Below are 20,044 nucleotides of genomic sequence, written 5' to 3' on the forward strand. Positions count from 1 at the left end.
TGAAGCTCATGTCCCCATAAAGTCGCTCTGCCACGTCTGTAGGATGACCAGGGGCATTGTCTAACACCAGGAGGCACTTAAGTTCTAATTTCTTTTCAGTTAGGTAATCTTTGACATTGGGGGCAAATGCATGGTGTAACCAGTTATAGAAAAAGTCCCTAGTGACCCATGCCTTACTGTTTGATCTCCACAGCACACACAAATTATCCTTGAGGACATTCTTTTGCCTGAACGCTCTGGGAGTTTCAGAGTGATACACTAATAAAGGCTTAACTTTGCAATCACCACTAGCATTGGCACACATCAACAAAGTAAGCCTGTCTTTCATAGGCTTATGTCCTGGGAGTGCCTTTTCCTCCTGAGTAATGTAGGTCCTGCTTGGCATTTTCTTCCAGAACAGGCCTGTTTCATCACAATTAAACTCTTGTTCAGGTTTCAGTCCTTCAGTTTCTATGTACTCCTTGAATTCCTGCACATATTTTTCAGCCGCTTTGTGGTCCGAACTGGCAGCCTCACCATGCCTTATCACACTATGGATGCCACTACGCTTCTTAAATCTCTCAAACCAACCTTTGCTGGCCTTAAATTCACTCACATCATCACTAGTTGCAGGCATTTTTTTAATTAAATCCTCATGCAACTTCCTAGCCTTTTCACATATGATCGCTTGAGAGACGCTATCTCCTGCTAGCTGTTTTTCATTTATCCACACCAATAAGAGTCTCTCAACATCTTCCATCACTTGCGATCTTTGTTTCGAAAACACAGTTAAACCTTTGGCAAGAACAGCTTCCTTGATTGCCATTTTCTTGGCCACAATAGAAGAGATGGTTGATTTGGGTTTCTTGTACAACCTGACCAGGTCGGTGATACGCACTCCACTTTCATACTTATCAATGATCTCTTTCTTCATTTCTATAGGAATTCTAACCCTTATTGCTGTAGGGTTGGAACTAGAAGCTTTCTTGGGGCCCATGGTCACTTATTTTCCAGAAACAGCACCGAAAACACTGTAATAATACGAAATATTCCGATTGTATGCTTGAATGTTACCGCGGAGGCTGGCTGGTAAACAATGCCACCGGCGGAACATATGAGGCTGGCTCAGGCCGCACATTGGACGCGTCTCGGACGAAGGCCGCTGAGCGGGTTTTTGGGCGCTATGTGGGGCAAAATTTTAGCGATCAAAGCGTCCGCTATGCGGATTGTCCGTTATGCAAGGCGTCCGTTATGCGGGAGTCCACTGTACTATTTTTTTTTATTTTTTTTTTTCAACAAGTCGGCCGTCTCCCACCGAGGCAGGGTGACCCAAAAAAAAAAGAAAGAAAATCCCCAAAAAGAAAATACTTTCATCATCATTCAACACTTTCACCACACTTGCACATTATCACTGTTTTTGCAGAGGTGCTCAGAATACAACAGTCTAGAAGCATACACATATAAAGATACACAACATATCCCTCCAAACTGCCAATATCCCAAACCCCTCCTTTAAAGTGCAGGCATTGTACTTCCCATTTCCAGGACTCAAGTCCGACTATATGAAAATAACCGGTTTCCCTGAATCCCTTCACTAAATATTACCCTGCTCACACTCCAACAGATCGTCAGGTCCCAAGTACCATTCGTCTCCATTCACTCCTATCTAACACGCTCACGCATGCTTCCTGGAAGTCCAAGCCCCTTACCCACAAAACCTCCTTTACCCCCTCTCTCCAACCCTTTCGAGGACGACCCCTACCCCGCCTTCCTTCCCCTATAGATTTATATGCTTTCCATGTCATTCTACTTTGATCCATTCTCTCTAAATGACCAAACCACCTCAACAACCCCTCTTCTGCCTCTGACTAATACTTTTATTAACTCCACACCTTCTCCTAATTTCCACACTCCGAATTTTCTGCATAATATTTACACCACACATTGCCCTTAAACAGGACATCTCCACTGCCTCCAACCGTCTCCTCGCTGCTGCATTTACCACCCAAGCTTCACACCCATATAAGAGTGTTGGTACTACTATACTTTCATACATTCCCTTCTTTGCCTCCATAGATAACGTTTTTTGACTCCACATATACCTCAACGCACCACTCACCTTTTTTCCCTCATCAATTCTATGATTAACCTCATCCTTCATAAATCCATCTGCCGACACATCAACTCCCAAGTATCTGAAAACATTCACTTCTTCCATACTCCTCCTCCCCAATTTGATATCCAATTTTTCTTTATCTAAATCATTTGACACCCTCATCACCTTACTCTTTTCTATGTTCACTTTCAACTTTCTACCTTTACACACATTCTCAAACTCATCCACTAACCTTTGCAATTTTTCTTTAGAATCTCCCATAAGCACAGTATCATCAGCAAAAAGTAACTGTGTCAATTCCCATTTTGAATTTGATTCCCCATAATTTAATCCCACCCCTCTCCCAAACACCCTAGCATTTACTTCCTTTACAACCCCATCTATAAATATATTAAACAACCATGGTGACATTACACATCCCTGTCTAAGACCTACTTTTACCGGGAAGTAGTCTCCCTCTCTTCTACACACCCTAACCTGAGCCTCACTATCCTCATAAAAACTCTTTACAGCATTTAATAACTTACCACCTATTCCATATACTTGCAACATCTGCCACATTGCTCCTCTATCCACTCTATCATATGCCTTTTCTAAATCCATAAATGCAATAAAAACTTCCCTATCTTTATCTAAATACTGTTCACATATATGCTTCAATGTAAACACCTGATCTACACATCCCCTACCCACTCTAAAACCTCCTTGCTCATCCGCAATCCTACATTCTGTCTTACCTCTAATTCTTTCAATTATAACCCTACCATACACTTTTCCTGGTATACTCAGTAAGCTTATTCCTCTATAATTTTTACAGTCTCTTTTGTCCCCTTTCCCTTTATATAAAGGGACTATACATGCTCTCCGCCAATCCCTAGGTACCTTCCCCTCTTTCATACATTTATTAAACAAAAGTACCAACCACTCCAACACTATATCCCCCCCTGCTTTTAACATTTCTGTCATGATCCCATCAGTTCCAGCTGCTTTACCCCCTTTCATTTTACGTAATGCCTCACGTACCTCCCCCACACTTACATTCTGCTCTTCTTCACTCCTAAAAGATGGTATACCTCCCTGGCCAGTGCATGAAATTACCGCCTCCCTTTCTTCCTCAACATTTAAAAGTTCCTCAAAATATTCTCGCCATCTACCTAATACCTCCCTCTCCCCATCTACTAACTCCCCTACTCTGTTTTTAACGGACAAATCCATACTTTCCCTAGGCTTTCTTAACTTGTTTAACTCACTCCAAAATTTTTTCTTATTTTCATTAAAATTTCTTGACAGTGCCTCTCCCACTCTTTTATCTGCTCTCCTTTTGCACTCTCTCACCACTCTCTTCACCTTTCTTTTACTCTCCATATACTCTGCTCTTCTTATAACACTTCTGCTTTGTAAAAACCTCTCGTAAGCTACCTTTTTCTCTTTTATCACACCCTTTACTTCATCATTCCACCAATCACTCTTCTTTCCTCCTGCCCCCACCCTCCTATAACCTATATATATATATACATGTATATATATATATATATACAGTGGACCCCCGGTTTATGATATTATTTCATTCCAGAAGTATGTTCAGGTGCCAGTACTGAACGAATTTGTTCTCATAAGGAATATTGTGAATTAGATTAGTCCATTTCAGACCCCCAAACATACACGTACAAACGCACTTACATAAATACACTTACATAATTGGCCGCATTGGGAGGTGATCGTAAAGCGGGGGTCCACTGTATGTGTGTGTGTGTGTGTATATATATATATATATATATATATATATATATATATATATATATATATATATATATATATATATATATTTATTTATTTATCACACTGGCCGATTCCCACCAAGGCAGGGTGGCCTGAAAAGAAAAACTTTCACCATCATTCACTCCATCACTGTCTTGCCAGAAGGGTGCTTTACACTACAGTTTTTAAACTGCAACATTAACACCCCTCCTTCAGAGTGCAGGCACTGTACTTCCCATCTCCAGGACACAAGTCCGGCCTGCCGGTTTCCCTGAACCCCTTCATAAATGTTACTTTGCTCACACTCCAACAGCACGTCAAGTATTAAAAACCATTTGTCTCCATTCACTCCTATCAAACACGCTCACGCATGCCTGCTGGAAGTCCAAGCCCCTCGCACACAAAACCTCCTTTACCCCCTCACTCCAACCTTTCCTAGGCCTACCCCTACCCCGCCTTCCTTCCACTACAGACTGATATACTCTTGAAGTCATTCTGTTTCGCTCCATTCTCTCTACATGTCCGAACCACCTCAACAACCCTTCCTCAGCCCTCTGGACAACAGTTTTGGTAATCCCGCACCTCCTCCTAACTTCCAAACTACGAATTCTCTGCATTATATTCACACCACACATTGCTCTCAGACATGACATCTCCACTGCCTCCAGCCTTCTCCTCGCTGCAACATTCATCACCCATGCTTCACACCCATATAAGAGCGTTGGTAAAACTATACTCTCATACATTCCCCTCTTTGTCTCCAAGGACAAAGTTCTTTGTCTCCACAGACTCCTAAGTGCACCACTCACCCTTTTCCCCTCATCAATTCTATGATTCACCTCATCTTTCATAGACCCATCCGCTGACACGTCCACTCTCAAATATCTGAATACATTCTCCTCCTCCATACTCTCTCCCTCCAATCTGATATCCAATCTTTCATCACCTAATCTTTTTGTTATCCTCATAACCTTACTCTTTCCTGTATTCACTTTTAATTTTCTTCTTTTGCACACCCTACCAAATTCATCCACCAATCTCTGCAACTTCTCTTCAGAATCTCCCAAGAGCACAGTGTCATCAGCAAAGAGCAACTGTGACAACTCCCACTTTATGTGTGATTCTTTATCTTTTAACTCCATGCCTCTTGCCAAGACACTCACATTTACTTCTCTTACAACCCCATCTATATATATATTTTATTATTATTTTTTATTATCACACTGGCCGATTCCCACCAAGGCAGGGTGGCCCGAAAAAGAAAAACTTTCACCATCATTCACTCCATCACTGTCTTGCCAGAAGGGTGCTTTACACTACAGTTTTTAAACTGCAACATTAACACCCCTCCTTCAGAGTGCAGGCACTGTACTTCCCATCTCCAGGACTCAAGTCCGGCCTGCCGGTTTCCCTGAATCCCTTCATAAATGTTACTTTGCTCACACTCCAACAGCACGTCAAGTATTAAAAACCATTTGTCTCCATTCACTCCTATCAAACACGCTCACGCATGCCTGCTGGAAGTCCAAGCCCCTCGCACACAAAACCTCCTTTACCCCCTCCCTCCAACCCTTCCTAGGCCGACCCCTACCCCGCCTTCCTTCCACTACAGACTGATACACTCTTGAAGTTATTCTGTTTCGCTCCATTCTCTCTACATGTCCGAACCACCTCAACAACCCTTCCTCAGCCCTCTGGACAACAGTTTTGGTAATCCCGCACCTCCTCCTAACTTCCAAACTACGAATTCTCTGCATTATATTCACACCACACATTGCCCTCAGACATGACATCTCCACTGCCTCCAGCCTTCTCCTCGCTGCAACATTCATCACCCATGCTTCACACCCATATAAGAGCGTTGGTAAAACTATACTCTCATACATTCCCCTCTTTGCCTCCAAGGACAAAGTTCTCTGTCTCCACAGACTCCTAAGTGCACCACTCACTCTTTTTCCCTCATCAATTCTATGATTCACCTCATCTTTCATAGACCCATCCGCTGACACGTCCACTCCCAAATATCTGAATACGTTCACCTCCTCCATACTCTCTCCCTCCAATCTGATATTCAATCTTTCATCACCTAATCTTTTTGTTATCCTCATAACCTTACTCTTTCCTGTATTCACCTTTAATTTTCTTCTTTTGCACACCCTACCAAATTCATCCACCAATCTCTGCAGCTTCTCTTCAGAATCTCCCAAGAGCACAGTGTCATCAGCAAAGAGCAGCTGTGACAACTCCCACCCTGTGTGTGATTCTTTATCTTTTAACTCCATATATATATATATATATTTTTTTTCAACAAGTCGGCCGTCTCCCACCGAGGCAGGGTGACCCAAAAAAAGAAAGAAAATCCCCAAAAAGAAAATACTTTCATCATCATTCAACACTTTCACCACACTCACACATTATCACTGTTTTTGCAGAGGTGCTCAGAATACAACAGTTTAGAAGCATATACGTATGAAGATACACAACATATCCCTCCAAACTGCCAATATCCCAAACCCCTCCTTTAAAGTGCAGGCATTGTACTTCCCATTTCCAGGACTCAAGTCCGACTATATGAAAATAACCGGTTTCCCTGAATCCCTTCACTAAATATTACCCTGCTCACACTCCAACACGCTCATGCACGCTTGCGGGAAGTCCAAGCCCCTCGCCCACAAAACCTCCTTTACCCCCTCTTTCCAACCCTTTCGAGGACGACCCCTACCCCTCCTTCTTTCCCCTATAGATTTATATGCTTTCCATCCATTCTACTTTGATCCATTCTCTCTAAATGACCAAACCACCTCAACAACCCCTCTTCTGCCCTCTGACTAATGCTTTTATTAACTCCACACCTTGTCCTAATTTCCACACTCCGTATTTTCTGCATAATATTTACACCACACATTGCCCTTAGACAGGACATCTCCACTGCCTCCAACCGTCTCCTCGCTGCTGCATTTACCACCCAAGCTTCACATCCATATAAGAGTGTTGGTACTACTATACTTTCATACATTCCCTTCTTTGCCTCCATAGATAACGTTTTTTGACTCCACATATACCTCAACGCACCACTCACCTTTTTTCCCTCATCAATTCTATGATTAACCTCATCCTTCATAAATCCATCCGCCGACACGTCAACTCCCAAGTATCTGAAAACATTCACTTCTTCCATACTCCTCCTCCCCAATTTGATATCCAATTTTTCTTTATCTAAATCATTTGATACCCTCATCACCTTACTCTTTTCTATGTTCACTTTCAACTTTCTACCTTTACACACATTCTCAAACTCATCCACTAACCTTTGCAATTTTTCTTTAGAATCTCCCATAAGCACAGTATCATCAGCAAAAAGTAACTGTGTCAATTCCCATTTTGAATTTGATTCCCCATAATTTAACATCACCCCTCGCCCGAACACCCTAGCATTTACTTCTTTTACAACCCCATCTATAAATATATTAAACAACCATGGTGACATTACACATCCCTGTCTAAGACCTACTTTTACCGGGAAGTATTCTCCCTCTCTTCTACACACCCTAACCTGAGCCTCACTATCCTCATAAAAACTCTTAACAGCATTTAGTAACTTACCACCTATTCCATATACTTGCAACATCTGCCACATTGCTCCTCTATCCACTCTATCATATGCCTTTTCTAAATCCATAAGTGCAATAAAAACTTCCCTACCTTTATCTAAATACTGTTCACATATATGCTTCAATGTAAACACTTGATCTACACATCCAACATTAGAACCTGGCAATGCCACTGCTAACACATTCATTTAATTCAATTCAAAGTTTATTCTCTATAAGGATTACAATGCTGAGTTTACAGAATTTGGTTATTGTGTGGTTTACATGTATTAAAATAATAATTACAGAGTGTACCACTAGAACACCTAGCATGGCTAGGCATTTCGGGCAGACTTAGATTAAATCTTAAGTTTAAAATATTACAAAATTATGAGGTAAGTTGGTATTATGGCTAAGTGACTAAATACTAGTTTGAGTTTAGCAATGTGAATGCTTTTGTTTTGGCACTATACATAGTTTCAGTATTGGAGTATCACAGGCCAACTTATGACTAGTTAAGATTCATTATTTTGAGATTGAGATTGATATTTCTGTTTATGGTCAAATGGGTGAGTGAGTGTAAGTGTGAACCACCAGGTGGTATTCGTATAATTAGTTGACAGGGTGTATCAGGGAGATAAGATGTTTTCTGATGGTAGTTTTGAAGGTGATGAATGTGTCTGCAGTTTTAGAATTTTCAGGTAGGGTGTTCCAGATTTTAGGGCCTTTGACATACATTGAATTTTTGTAAAGGTTTAGTCGGACACAGGGAATGTCATAGAGATGTTTGTGTCTGGTGTTGTGCCTGTGGGTTCTGTCACAAATATCATGAAAGCGTTTTAGGTCAAGGTTAATATTGGAATTTAAGGTCCTGTAGATGCTGATTGTCCAGTAGTAAGTGTGGATGTACTGAACAGGGAGTAAGTTTAGATCTATGAAGAGTGGGGGGGTGTGTTGCCAGGGATGGGATTTAGTGATTATTCTTACTGCGGCTTTTTGTTGGGTTATTATTGGCTTTAGGTGTGTTGCTGCAGTTGAACCCCAAGCACAGATAGCATAGGAGAGGTATAGATATATAAGTGAATGGTCTAGTGTGAGAAGGGCAGTTTGCGGCACGTAGTATCGTATCTTGGAAAGGATCCCAACCGTTTTGGATACTTTTTTGGTTATGTGTTGGATATGGGTGCTGAAGTTCAGGTTGTTGTCGAGGTATAGGCCTAGGAATTTGCCCTCATTATGTCTGGCAATTAGAGTGTTGTCGATCTTAATGTTAATTTGCGCATCTCCTGCTCTGCTACCAAACATAATGTAGTAGGTTTTGTCAGCGTTAAGCATAAGTTTATTGGCTGTCATCCAAGTCGATATTTTGATTAGCTCCTCATTAACAATGGTGTTGAGGGTGGCAAGATTAGGGTGAGAGATGACATAAGTCGTGTCATCAGCAAAGAGAATGGGGTTCAGGTGTTGAGATACGTTTGGAAGATCATTGATGTATATGAGGAAGAGCAGGGGACCAAGAACACTTTCCTGCAGAACTCCAGTATCAAGTGGCTGTGTTGTTGATGCTGTGTCTTTAATGGTGACATACTGATACCTATTAGTAAGGTAAGATTTGAAATATGCAAGCGCATGGCCTCTTATACCATAATGGTCAAGTTTGTGGAGTAGGATGCCATGGTCTACTGTGTCAAAAGCTTTTCTTAGGTCAGTAAAAATTCCTAGTGGATATTCCTTATTTTCCAATGCTGTGTAAAGCAGACCTAACATTTTTATGATTGCATCGTTAGTGCTTTTATTTTTCCTGTGAATATTATTATAATATTCAATAATTGGTTTCACAATTTTAATAAGCTAAAAAAAAATGAAAAAAAGAAGAGAAGAGTTAATTTGGCAAATGTCTAATTTAATAACAGCACTCAAGATTCCATAGCAACCGTTTTGTTAAATAGTCCATTACTCTATTTAATGTCAAACAGTAGTTGGCAAGTGTTTGAAGTTAACATTCCCTGTAATGTCATACCATTTAATATGTATATTGAAAAGCTGTATATCTGAAACTAATGTGTTGAAAGTCATGTTGACATTTATTTTGGTTAGCATATCCACTGGAGCAAGCAGGACGTTGACACTCGGCAGGCAAACTGCCGCTCAGAAACTCCCTGCAGCATATGCATACACTGGTGAGATAATTTTTTTTAGTTTTTCTGTGTATGTATTTACATACATTTGTGTGTGTGTGTGTGTGTACTCACCTAATTGTACTCACCTAATTGTGGTTGCAGGGGTCGAGACTCGGCTCCTGGCCCCACCTCTTCACTGATCGCTACTGGGTCCTCTCCCTCTCTGCTTCCTGAGCTTTGTCATACCTCTTCTTAAAACTATGTTTGGTTCCTGCCTCCACTACTTCACTTGCTAGGCTATTCCACTTCCTGACGACTCTATGACTGAAGAAATACTTCCTAACGTCCCTGTGACTCGTCTGAGTCTTCAGCTTCCAGTTGTGACCCCTTGTTTCTGTGTCCCCTCTCTGGAACATCTTATCTCTGTCCACCTTGTCTATTCCCTGCAGTATCTTGTATGTCGTTATCATGTCTCCCCTGACCCTTCTGTCCTCCAGTGTTGTCAGTCCGATTTCCCTCAACCTTTCCTCGTACGACATTCCCCTGAGCTCTGGGACTAGCCTTGTTGCAAACCTTTGTACTTTCTCTAACTTCTTGACGTGCTAGACCAGGTGTGGGTTCCAGACTGGTGCTGCATACTCCAGTATGGGCCTAACATACACGGTGTACAGTGTCTTGAACGATTCCTTATTAAGGTATCGGAACGCTGTTCTCAGGTTTGCCAGGCGCCCGTATGCTGCAGAAGTTATTTAGTTGATGTGTGCCTCCGGTGAAGTGCTCTGTGTTATGGTCACCCCAAGGTCTTTCTCCCTGAGTGAGGTCTGTAGTCTTTGTCCACCTAGCCTATACTTTGTCTGCGGTCTTCTTTGCCCCTCCCCAATCTTCATGACTTTGCATTTGGCAGGGTTGAATTTGAGAAGCCAGTTTCTGGACCACATGTCCAGCCTGTCCAGGTCTCTTTGCAGTCCTGTCTCATCCTCATCCGATTTAATTCTTCTCATCAACTTCACATCATCTGCGAATAGGGACACTTCAGAGTCTATTCCTTCCATCATGTCGTTCGCATATATCAAAAATAGCACTGGTCCTAGAACTGACCCCTGTGGGACCCCGCTCGTCACAGGCACCCACTGTGGTACCTCTTCATGTACCATGACTCGTTGTTGCCTCCCTGTCAGGTATTCCCTGATCCATTGCAGTCCCCTCCCTGTTATATACACCTGATCCTCCAGCTTCTGCACTAATCTCTTGTGGGGAACTGTGTCAAAGGCCTTCCTGCAGTCTAGGAAAACACAATCAACCCACCCCTCTCTCTCGTGTCTTACTTCTGTTACCTTGTCGTAAAACTCAAGAAGGTTTGTGACACAGGATTTGCCTTCCATGAACCCATGCTGGTTTTCATTTATAATCTTGTTCCGTTCTAGGTGTTCCACCACTCTCCTCCTGATAATCTCCTCCATGGCTTTGTGTGTGTGTGTGAGAGAGAGAAATTGGCAACAGCTTATAAAATATAATGGATTTCTTTCACACTTTCTTAGGAACATGATTATACTAGACAGTACAGAAATTGTTTCATAAAGACAAAGGTAAAAAAACACTTTCATAATTGTACTATAAACTGATGTGCTTGTTTTTAGATCGGAGCCAAGACTCTGTTGGCTCATTTACTGAGAGTGTGAAAGCCATGAATGCAGAAGAATTACGTACATGCCTCATAAAATTGGGGTATGTGCCGGGCCCCATTGTTGCTACCACCCATAGGATCTACCAAAGGCATCTACTCAGACTTAGAAATAAACCACAACTTCTGAAGCAGTGTAACCTCCACTGTAAGTGGCTTTTAAGACTGTCATACTGTAACTGAAGTTCCTCTGTTTCCTTGTTTGTCTATGGATGAATAATAATAATAATAGTTTATTAAGACATGATACTACATAGTTGTACAAGGAATTATAGTAGTTGGATGTACATGCCAAAAGCCCCTTATATGTAGAGCATTATGGGCACGCTTAAAATTAACTTAAGATTAACTAAGCTATAATAGATTCAGTGGTAAAATTTACAGTAAACAATTTACAGTATGAAGTACAGTTGAATATTTTATACAATGAAATTTGAACATTTCAATTTTGAAGCATTATAGTTGCACAAATTTGTAGCAGTACAGTGTATAATATAACAAAATGATCACTTTACTATATGTAGTCGTACAATTTATTAATCAGGTCAAATTGAATAAAATCAATGATTTGTAGTGCAGAAACAGTTCATATGGTCATTAGATGAGTTACTGTTCATTCAAGAGAATGGATTATTCTATTAGGTAATGCAATTACAAACATATTTTCATAGAGTCACGGGTTATACATTTATGAAATATAAGTTATTCAATATTTATTGATCTTTGAGCATATAATTATGGAGTTCTGAGGCTAGGGAAATAATGGTGTGCAATGATATTTTGAGGCAGTAGAAAGTGATTTGTTAACTTTGTAGGTAAGGTTAAATACTGCGTGTTTAGTTTTGGGTGAGTAGGTGGTTTTTAAGTTGCCTTAAATTGGCAAACAGACAGTGTTTCTTTGGTATTCACAGGTAATGAATTCCAAATTTTTGGGCCTTTTATGTGCATTGAGTTTTTACATAGTGTGAGATGGACACAGGAAACATCAAATAGTGATCTGTGTCTTGTGTTATGGTCGTATGTTCTGTTGAGGTTGGTAAGGAGAAGTATGAGGGAAGGGTTTATATCTGAGTTTAGTTTTCTATGTATGTACATGTAGTAGAAGCATAGGTTAAGGTTTTCATTCCCTGTCATTAATTATTTATTTTATTATTTTATTATCACACTGGCCGATTCCCACCAAGGCAGGGTGGCCCGAAAAAGAAAAACTTTCACCATCATTCACTCCATCACTGTCTTGCCAGAAGGGTGCTTTACACTACAGTTTTTAAACTGCAACATTAACACCCCTCCTCCAGAGTGCAGGCACTTTACTTCCCATCTCCAGGACTCAAGTCCGGCCTGCCGGTTTCCCTGAATCCCTTCATAAATGTTACTTTGCTCATACTCCAACAGCACGTCAAGTATTAAAAACCATTTGTCTCCATTCACTCCTATCAAACACGCTCATGCATGCCTGCTGGAAGTCCAAGCCCCTCGCACACAAAACCTCCTTTACCCCCTCCCTCCAACCTTTCCTAGGCCGACCCCTACCCCACCTTCCTTCCACTACAGACTGATACACTCTTGAAGTCATTCTGTTTCGCTCCATTCTCTCTACATGTCCGAACCACCTCAACAACCCTTCCTCAGCCCTCTGGACAACAGTTTTGGTAATCCCGCACCTCCTCCTAACTTCCAAACTACGAATTCTCTGCATTATATTCACACCACACATTGCCCTCAGACATGACATCTCCACTGCCTCGAGCCTTCTCCTCGCTGCAACATTCATCACCCACACTTCACACCCATATAAGAGCGTTGGTAAAACTATACTCTCATACATTCCCCTCTTTGCCTCCAAGGACAAAGTTCTTTGTCTCCACAGACTCCTAAGTGCACCACTCACTCTTTTTCCCTCATCAATTCTATGATTCACCTCATCTTTCATAGACCCATCCGCTGACACGTCCACTCCCAAATATCTGAATATGTTCACCTCCTCCATACTCTCTCCCTCCAATCTGATATCCAATCTTTCATCACCTAATCTTTTTGTTATCCTCATAACCTTACTCTTTCCTGTATTCACCTTTAATTTTCTTTTGCACACCCTACCAAATTCATCCACCAATCTCCGCAACTTCTCTTCAGAATCTCCCAAGAGCACAGTGTCATCAGCAAAGAGCAGCTGTGACAACTCCCACTTTGTGTGTGATTCTTTATCTTTTAACTCCACGCCTCTTGCCAAGACCCTCGCATTTACTTCTCTTACAACCCCATCTATAAATATATTAAACAACCACGGTGACATCACACATCCTTGTCTAAGGCCTACTTTTACTGGGAAAAAATTTCCCTCTTTCCTACATACTCTAACTTGAGCCTCACTATCCTCGTAAAAACTCTTCACTGCTTTCAGTAACCTACCTCCTACACCATACACTTACAACATCTGCCACATTGCCCCCCTATCCACCCTGTCATATGCCTTTTCCAAATCCATAAATGCCACAAAGACCTCTTTAGCCTTATCTAAATACTGTTCACTTATATGTTTCACTGTAAACACCTGGTCCACACACCCCCTACCTTTCCTAAAGCCTCCCTGTTCATCTGCTATCCTATTCTCCGTCTTACTCTTAATTCTTTCAATTATAACTCTACCATACACTTTACCAGGTATACTCAACAGACTTATCCCCCTATAATTTTTGCACTCTTTTATCCCCTTTGCCTTTATACAAAGGAACTATGCATGCTCTCTGCCAATCCCTAGGTACCTTACCCTCTTCCATACATTTATTAAATAATTGCACCAACCACTCCAAAACTATATCCCCACCTGCTTTTAACATTTCTATCTTTATCCCATCAATCCCGGCTGCCTTACCCCCTTTCATTTTACCTACTGCCTCATGAACTTCCCCCACACTCACAACTGGCTCTTCCTCACTCCTACAAGATGTTATTCCTCCTTGCCCTATACACGAAATCACAGCTTCCCTATCTTCATCAACATTTAACAATTCCTCAAAATATTCCCTCCATCTTCCCAATACCTCTAACTCTCCATTTAATAACTCTCCTCTCCTATTTTTAACTGACAAATCCATTTGTACTCTAGGCTTTCTTAACTTGTTAATCTCACTCCAAAACTTTTTCTTATTTTCAACAAAATTTGTTGATAACATCTCACCCACTCTCTCATTTGCTCTCTTTTTACATTGCTTCACCACTCTCTTAACCTCTCTTTTTCTCCATATACTCTTCCCTCCTTGCATCACTTCTACTTTGTAAAAACTTCTCATATGCTAACTTTTTCTCCCTTACTACTCTCTTTACATCATCATTCCACCAATCACTCCTCTTCCCTCCTGCACCCACTTTCCTGTAACCACAAACTTCTGCTGAACACTCTAACACTACATTTTTAAACCTACCCCATACCTCTTCGACCCCATTGCCTATGCTCTCATTAGCCCATCTATCCTCCAATAGCTGTTTATATCTTACCCTAACTGCCTCCTCTTTTAGTTTATAAACCTTCACCTCTCTCTTCCCTGATGCTTCTATTCTCCTTGTATCCCATCTACCTTTTACTCTCAGTGTAGCTACAACTAGAAAGTGATCTGATATATCTGTGGCCCCTCTATAAACATGTACATCCTGAAGTCTACTCAACAGTCTTTTATCTACCAATACATAATCCAACAAACTACTGTCATTTCGCCCTACATCATATCTTGTATACTTATTTATCCTCTTTTTCTTAAAATATGTATTACCTATAACTAAACCCCTTTCTATACAAAGTTCAATCAAAGGGCTCCCATTATCATTTACACCTGGCACCCCAAACTTACCTACCACACCCTCTCTAAAAGTTTCTCCTACTTTAGCATTCAGGTCCCCTACCACAATTACTCTCTCACTTGGTTCAAAGGCTCCTATACATTCACTTAACATCTCCCAAAATCTCTCTCTCTCCTCTGCATTCCTCTCTTCTCCAGGTGCATACACGCTTATTATGACCCACTTCTCGCATCCAACCTTTACTTTAATCCACATAATTCTTGAATTTACACATTCATATTCTCTTTTCTCCTTCCATAACTGATCATTTAACATTACTGCTACCCCTTCCTTTGCTCTAACTCTCTCAGATACTCCAGATTTAATCCCATTTATTTCCCCCCACTGAAACTCTCCTACTCCCTTCAGCTTTGTTTTGCTTAGGGCCAGGCCATCCAGCTTCTTTTCATTCATAACATCAGCAATCATCTGTTTCTTGTCATCCGCATTACATCCACGCACATTTAAGCATCCCAGTTTTATAAAGTTTTTCTTCTTCTCTTTTTTTAGTAAATGTCTACAGGAGAAGGGGTTACTAGCCCATTGCTCCCGGCATTTTAGTCGCCTCATACGACACGCATGGCTTACGGAGGAAAGATTCTTTTCCACTTCCCCATGGACAATAGAAGAAATAAAGAAGAACAAGAGCTATTTAGAAAAAGGAGAAAAACCCAGATGTATGTATATATATATGCATGTGCGTGCCTGTGAAGCGTGACCAAAGTGTAAGCAGGAGTAGCAAGATATCCCTGCTATCTAGCGTGTTTATGAGACAGAAAAAGAAACCAGCAATCCTACCATCATGCAAAACAGTTACAGGTTTTTGTTTCACAGTCATCTGGCAGGACGGTAGTACTTCCCTGGGTGGTTGCTGTCTACCAACCTACTACCTATCCCTGTCATTAAACATACCCTAAAAAATAAGACAAATAATATCTTAGTCCTAAATCTTTAACTATTAGTTATATCATTTGCCTTGTTTCTCTTATTTGAGTGTTATTTATTCCAAGGTACTATACAGTGGACCCTCGGCTAACGAACGCATTGCATAACGTTAAATCCACCTAACGAAGCGTTCGAGTGTAAAAATTTTGGCCCGCCTTACGATAAAAAACTGGCCTAACGTGATTCGTCCTGAACCTGTCCTTCCAGCCTGAGCGCCTCAGCTACCCTGCCATCATTGTTTACAAGCCAGGGTGGCCAGTTTCTTGCATACATTCAATACATTTTGTATTATTCCATTGTTTATAGTGCTTGTAACTGCTAAATAAGCCACCATGGGCCCAAAGAAAGCTTCTAGTGCCAACCCTGTGGTAAAAAGGGTGAGAAATACTATCAAAATACTATCGTATCACAGTCAGCTGCTGCTGCACCACCGTCGGCTGTTGCTGCACCACCGTCAGCTGTACTACTTGAAGATGTGGAGAGGCTGTTGTTGGTGTGGCTTAACGAGAAACAATTGCTGAGAAACAGTTAACCCCAGAGGGTTAGCCACCCAGGATAACCCAAGAAAGTCAGTGAGTCATCGAGGACTGTCTAACTTATTTCCATTGGGGTCCTTAATCTTGTCCTCCGGGATGCGACCCACACCAGTCGACTAACACCCAGATGAACAGGAAAAAATGCCTGGAACTAGTGCTCATATTGGTGAATTTAAGGCCAGCAAAGGTTGGTTTGAGAGATTTAAGGATCGTAGTGGCATACAGTGTGATAAGGCATGGCGAAGCTGAAAAATTCCAACACCAACAAGTGTTCAGTTGTGACGAAACAGGCCTGTTCTGGAAGAAAATGCCAAACAGGGCCTACATTACTCAGGAGGAAAAGGCACTCCCAGGACACAAGCCTATGAAAGACAGGCTAACTTTCTTGTTTTGTTGTAATGCTAGTGGGGATTGCAAAGTGTAGCCTTTACTCATGTATCACTCGTCAATAGTCTTCAATAAAGGTAAGTGTCATTTTAACATTTATTTATATAGTTATTGTGCATGTCTCATTGTTTTCTTTGTAGGGAAATGAAAAAAAAAAAATTGTTAATACTTTTGGCTGTCTGGAATGGATTAATTGGATTTTCATTATTTCTTATGGGGAAAATTAATTCGGCTAATGATAATTTCGTCTAACGATGAGCTCTGAGGAATGGATTAATATCGTTAGCTGAGGGTTCACTGTATATCTGGTTAGCTGATTTATTTTCAACTACTGTAGTATGTAGTAAGTCTTGTTAAGTATAATGTATGTTCTGGAATACTAGGTGCCATTGCCAGTGGTAAATCAGTAATTATATTCATCCTTAGACAGATGTGAATATTGTATTGTATGTTACTTCATGCCCCTTTCAATAGAACAAATATTCCACTTTAAATTAGTTGGTACATAATAGGTTGGTAGACAGCAGTTGTCCAGGGAAGTACTACAATCCTGCCAGGTGAGTGTGAAATGGAAGCCTGTAATGTTTTACATGATAGGTTTGCTGGTGTCTTTTTTTCTGTCACAAAAGCTTGGAAGATTTCAGGTGCGTCTTGCTGCTGCTACTTACACTTAGGTCACATTGCACATGCATAGACAAGCGTTTATATACAAATGCCCTTCTGGGTTTTCTTCTGTTTCCTTACTAGTTCTTGTCTATTTCCTCTTATCTCCATGGGAAAGTGCAACAGGATTCTTTCTCTATGAGCCATGCGTGCCGTAAGTGGCAACTAAAATGCCGGGAGCAAGGGGTTGGTAACCCCTTCTTTATTTTTTTTTTTTTTTTTTTTTTTTTTTTTTTTTTTTTTTTTAACAAGTCAGCCATCTCCCACTGAGGCAGGGTGACTCAAAAAGAAAGAAAATCCCCAAAAAGAAAATACTTTCATCATTCAAGACTTTCACTTCACTCATACACAATCACTGTCTTTGCAGAGGCACTCAGATACGACAGTTTAGAAGTCCCTCCAAACTGTCAATATCCCAAACCCCATTTTTAAAGCGCAGGCATTGTACTTCCCACTTCCAGGACTCAAATCTGGCTAACCGTTTCCCTAAATCCCTTCACTAAATATTACCTTGCTCATAGTCCAACAGCTCGTCAGGTCCCAAAAACCATTTGTCTCCATTCACTCCTATCTAACATGCTCTCACACACTTGTTGGAAGTCCAAGCCCTTCACCCACAAAACCTCCTTTACCCCCTCCCTCCAACCTTTTCGAGGACAACCCCTAACCCTCCTTCCTTCCTCTACAGATTTATATGCTCTCCAAGTCATTCTACTTTGATCCATTCTCTCTAAATGACCAAACCACCTCAACAACCCCTCTTTAGCCCTCTGACTAATACTTTTAGTAACTCCACACCTCTTCCTAATTTTCACAGTCCGAATTCTGTGCATAATATTTACACCACACATTGCCCTTAGACAGGACATCTCCACTGCCTCCAGTCACCTCTTCGCTGCAGCATCTGCAACCCAAGCTTCACACCCATATAAGAGTGCTGGTACCACTATACTTTCATACATTTCCTTCTTTGCCTCCATGGATTAATTGTATTTACATTAATTCTTATGGGAAATATTATTTCGGTTTTAGGCCATTTTGGTTTTAGGCCAACCCTCTGGAATGGATTATGGCCGATAACTGAGGGTCCACTGTATTAACTATGGTGCTCTAGATGAATACTAGTGATGCTGGAAGTGCCACAGTAATGAATTAGCAGGAAGCTCTGATTGTAGTATTAAAGAAAGTGGAAATTTAACATTGCAGATGCACTTTTACATATAAAAGTGTCTTGGCATAATTATGGTATTCTGTGGTGAATAATTTTTCTGGCTTTTTCTTCTTAAGAGTCAGGTCCAGAAAATTGTGACTGGCATGGACTGTGAGATGTGATGTTTTTGAAGATATGTATGAATAAGATGTAAAGAAACTGTTAGAAGTGGATGGCATAGAGCCAATTGCATAAGAAATGGAGGATCTCGGTTCCCAGTTAATGGATGAAGATCAAAGAAGAGGATACATTATGTGAGCAATTCAGTGTTATTAGTAAAGTTACCGAATTTTTAAAGAAAGAAGAAACCTGACAAGTCTTGAAGCATTGGTCTACATAGGGTTTTTGGAGCAAGCTGTATGAAGCTGCAGGGTAAAACAGTTGCATTGGAGAATATTTAAGCACTCCTGTACTGTCATCAACTACTGACAATTATACTTCACATCACTACAAGAAACAGTCATCCACCTCTACCCAGTAGAGCCACATCAACTCTCCCCACACTTCCATGGCAACAAGCAATGACAATTCATATGTAAAGCAAGACAGACTACCTTGTAGAATATTTACAAAAGTTTGGCAAATTTGAAGATCTCGACAATGTAATGACATTTTTTCCTTTAATATATATCTCACTTCACATAAGAATATTTCTCATAAGGTGCTGATTTCCAGGAAGGAGTTTACTGTATACTATAAGAGGACTAATGGTCGTTTGCAGTTAGAATCTTTTTGTGTACACTGTATACCTGATCATCTAATTATACATAACCTTTTTCTGCATCTAGCCATTCCAAAGTATCCTCGTCAACTACAAGCAGCACTGGAAGATCCTCTCTCAATAGACTGGGAATCTTGTTCATCACTGGAGAAGGTTATGAGTGCTCCATTCTGCCAACCTGACCCCACACGACACTGGAGAGATGGCACTAATAAAACCTGCTTCAACTACCTTTTGCTTGACCCAAGGGTCACCCAGGACCTACCGCTCAGGTAACAAATATTGAAATTGGTTAAAAGATTTTATCAATATAAAAGACCATAAACTATTGAATGACTAGAAAAAATATGGTACTTATCCTTTCAGGGTCAGAACCCATGATCTGAAACTTACTCTCAGGGTCAGAGAATTTTCAACAAAAAAGAAAAAAAAAGCTATTTTTTTCTTGTGAAATGATAGAATCTTTTTCTGAAGGTAATAAAACCAAAAGTACAAAATTTG

At 40.8% G+C, this 20,044-nt stretch overlaps 1 protein-coding gene across 2 annotated transcripts in view; it reads left to right on the plus strand.

The window, feature by feature from the left end:
• LOC128691353 (uncharacterized) overlaps positions 1 to 19,837 on the plus strand; it is a 68,396-nt gene extending 48,559 nt beyond the window's left edge. Inside the window, exons 6-8 of one of the 2 annotated variants that reach the window (XM_070093019.1) lie at positions 9,541 to 9,623; positions 11,201 to 11,392; positions 19,611 to 19,837. In XM_070093019.1, coding sequence (XP_069949120.1) covers positions 9,541 to 9,623; positions 11,201 to 11,392; positions 19,611 to 19,819 — 484 coding nt within the window. In that variant the 3' untranslated portion in view covers positions 19,820 to 19,837. The remainder of the gene's footprint in view (positions 1 to 9,540; positions 9,624 to 11,200; positions 11,393 to 19,610) is intronic. The other variant, XM_070093020.1, reaches the window with a different exon arrangement.
• Positions 19,838 to 20,044: the final 207 nt, after the last annotated feature.

This window comes from Cherax quadricarinatus, chromosome 41, assembly GCF_038502225.1.
Source record: "Cherax quadricarinatus isolate ZL_2023a chromosome 41, ASM3850222v1, whole genome shotgun sequence".
Lineage (NCBI taxonomy): Eukaryota > Metazoa > Arthropoda > Malacostraca > Decapoda > Parastacidae > Cherax > Cherax quadricarinatus.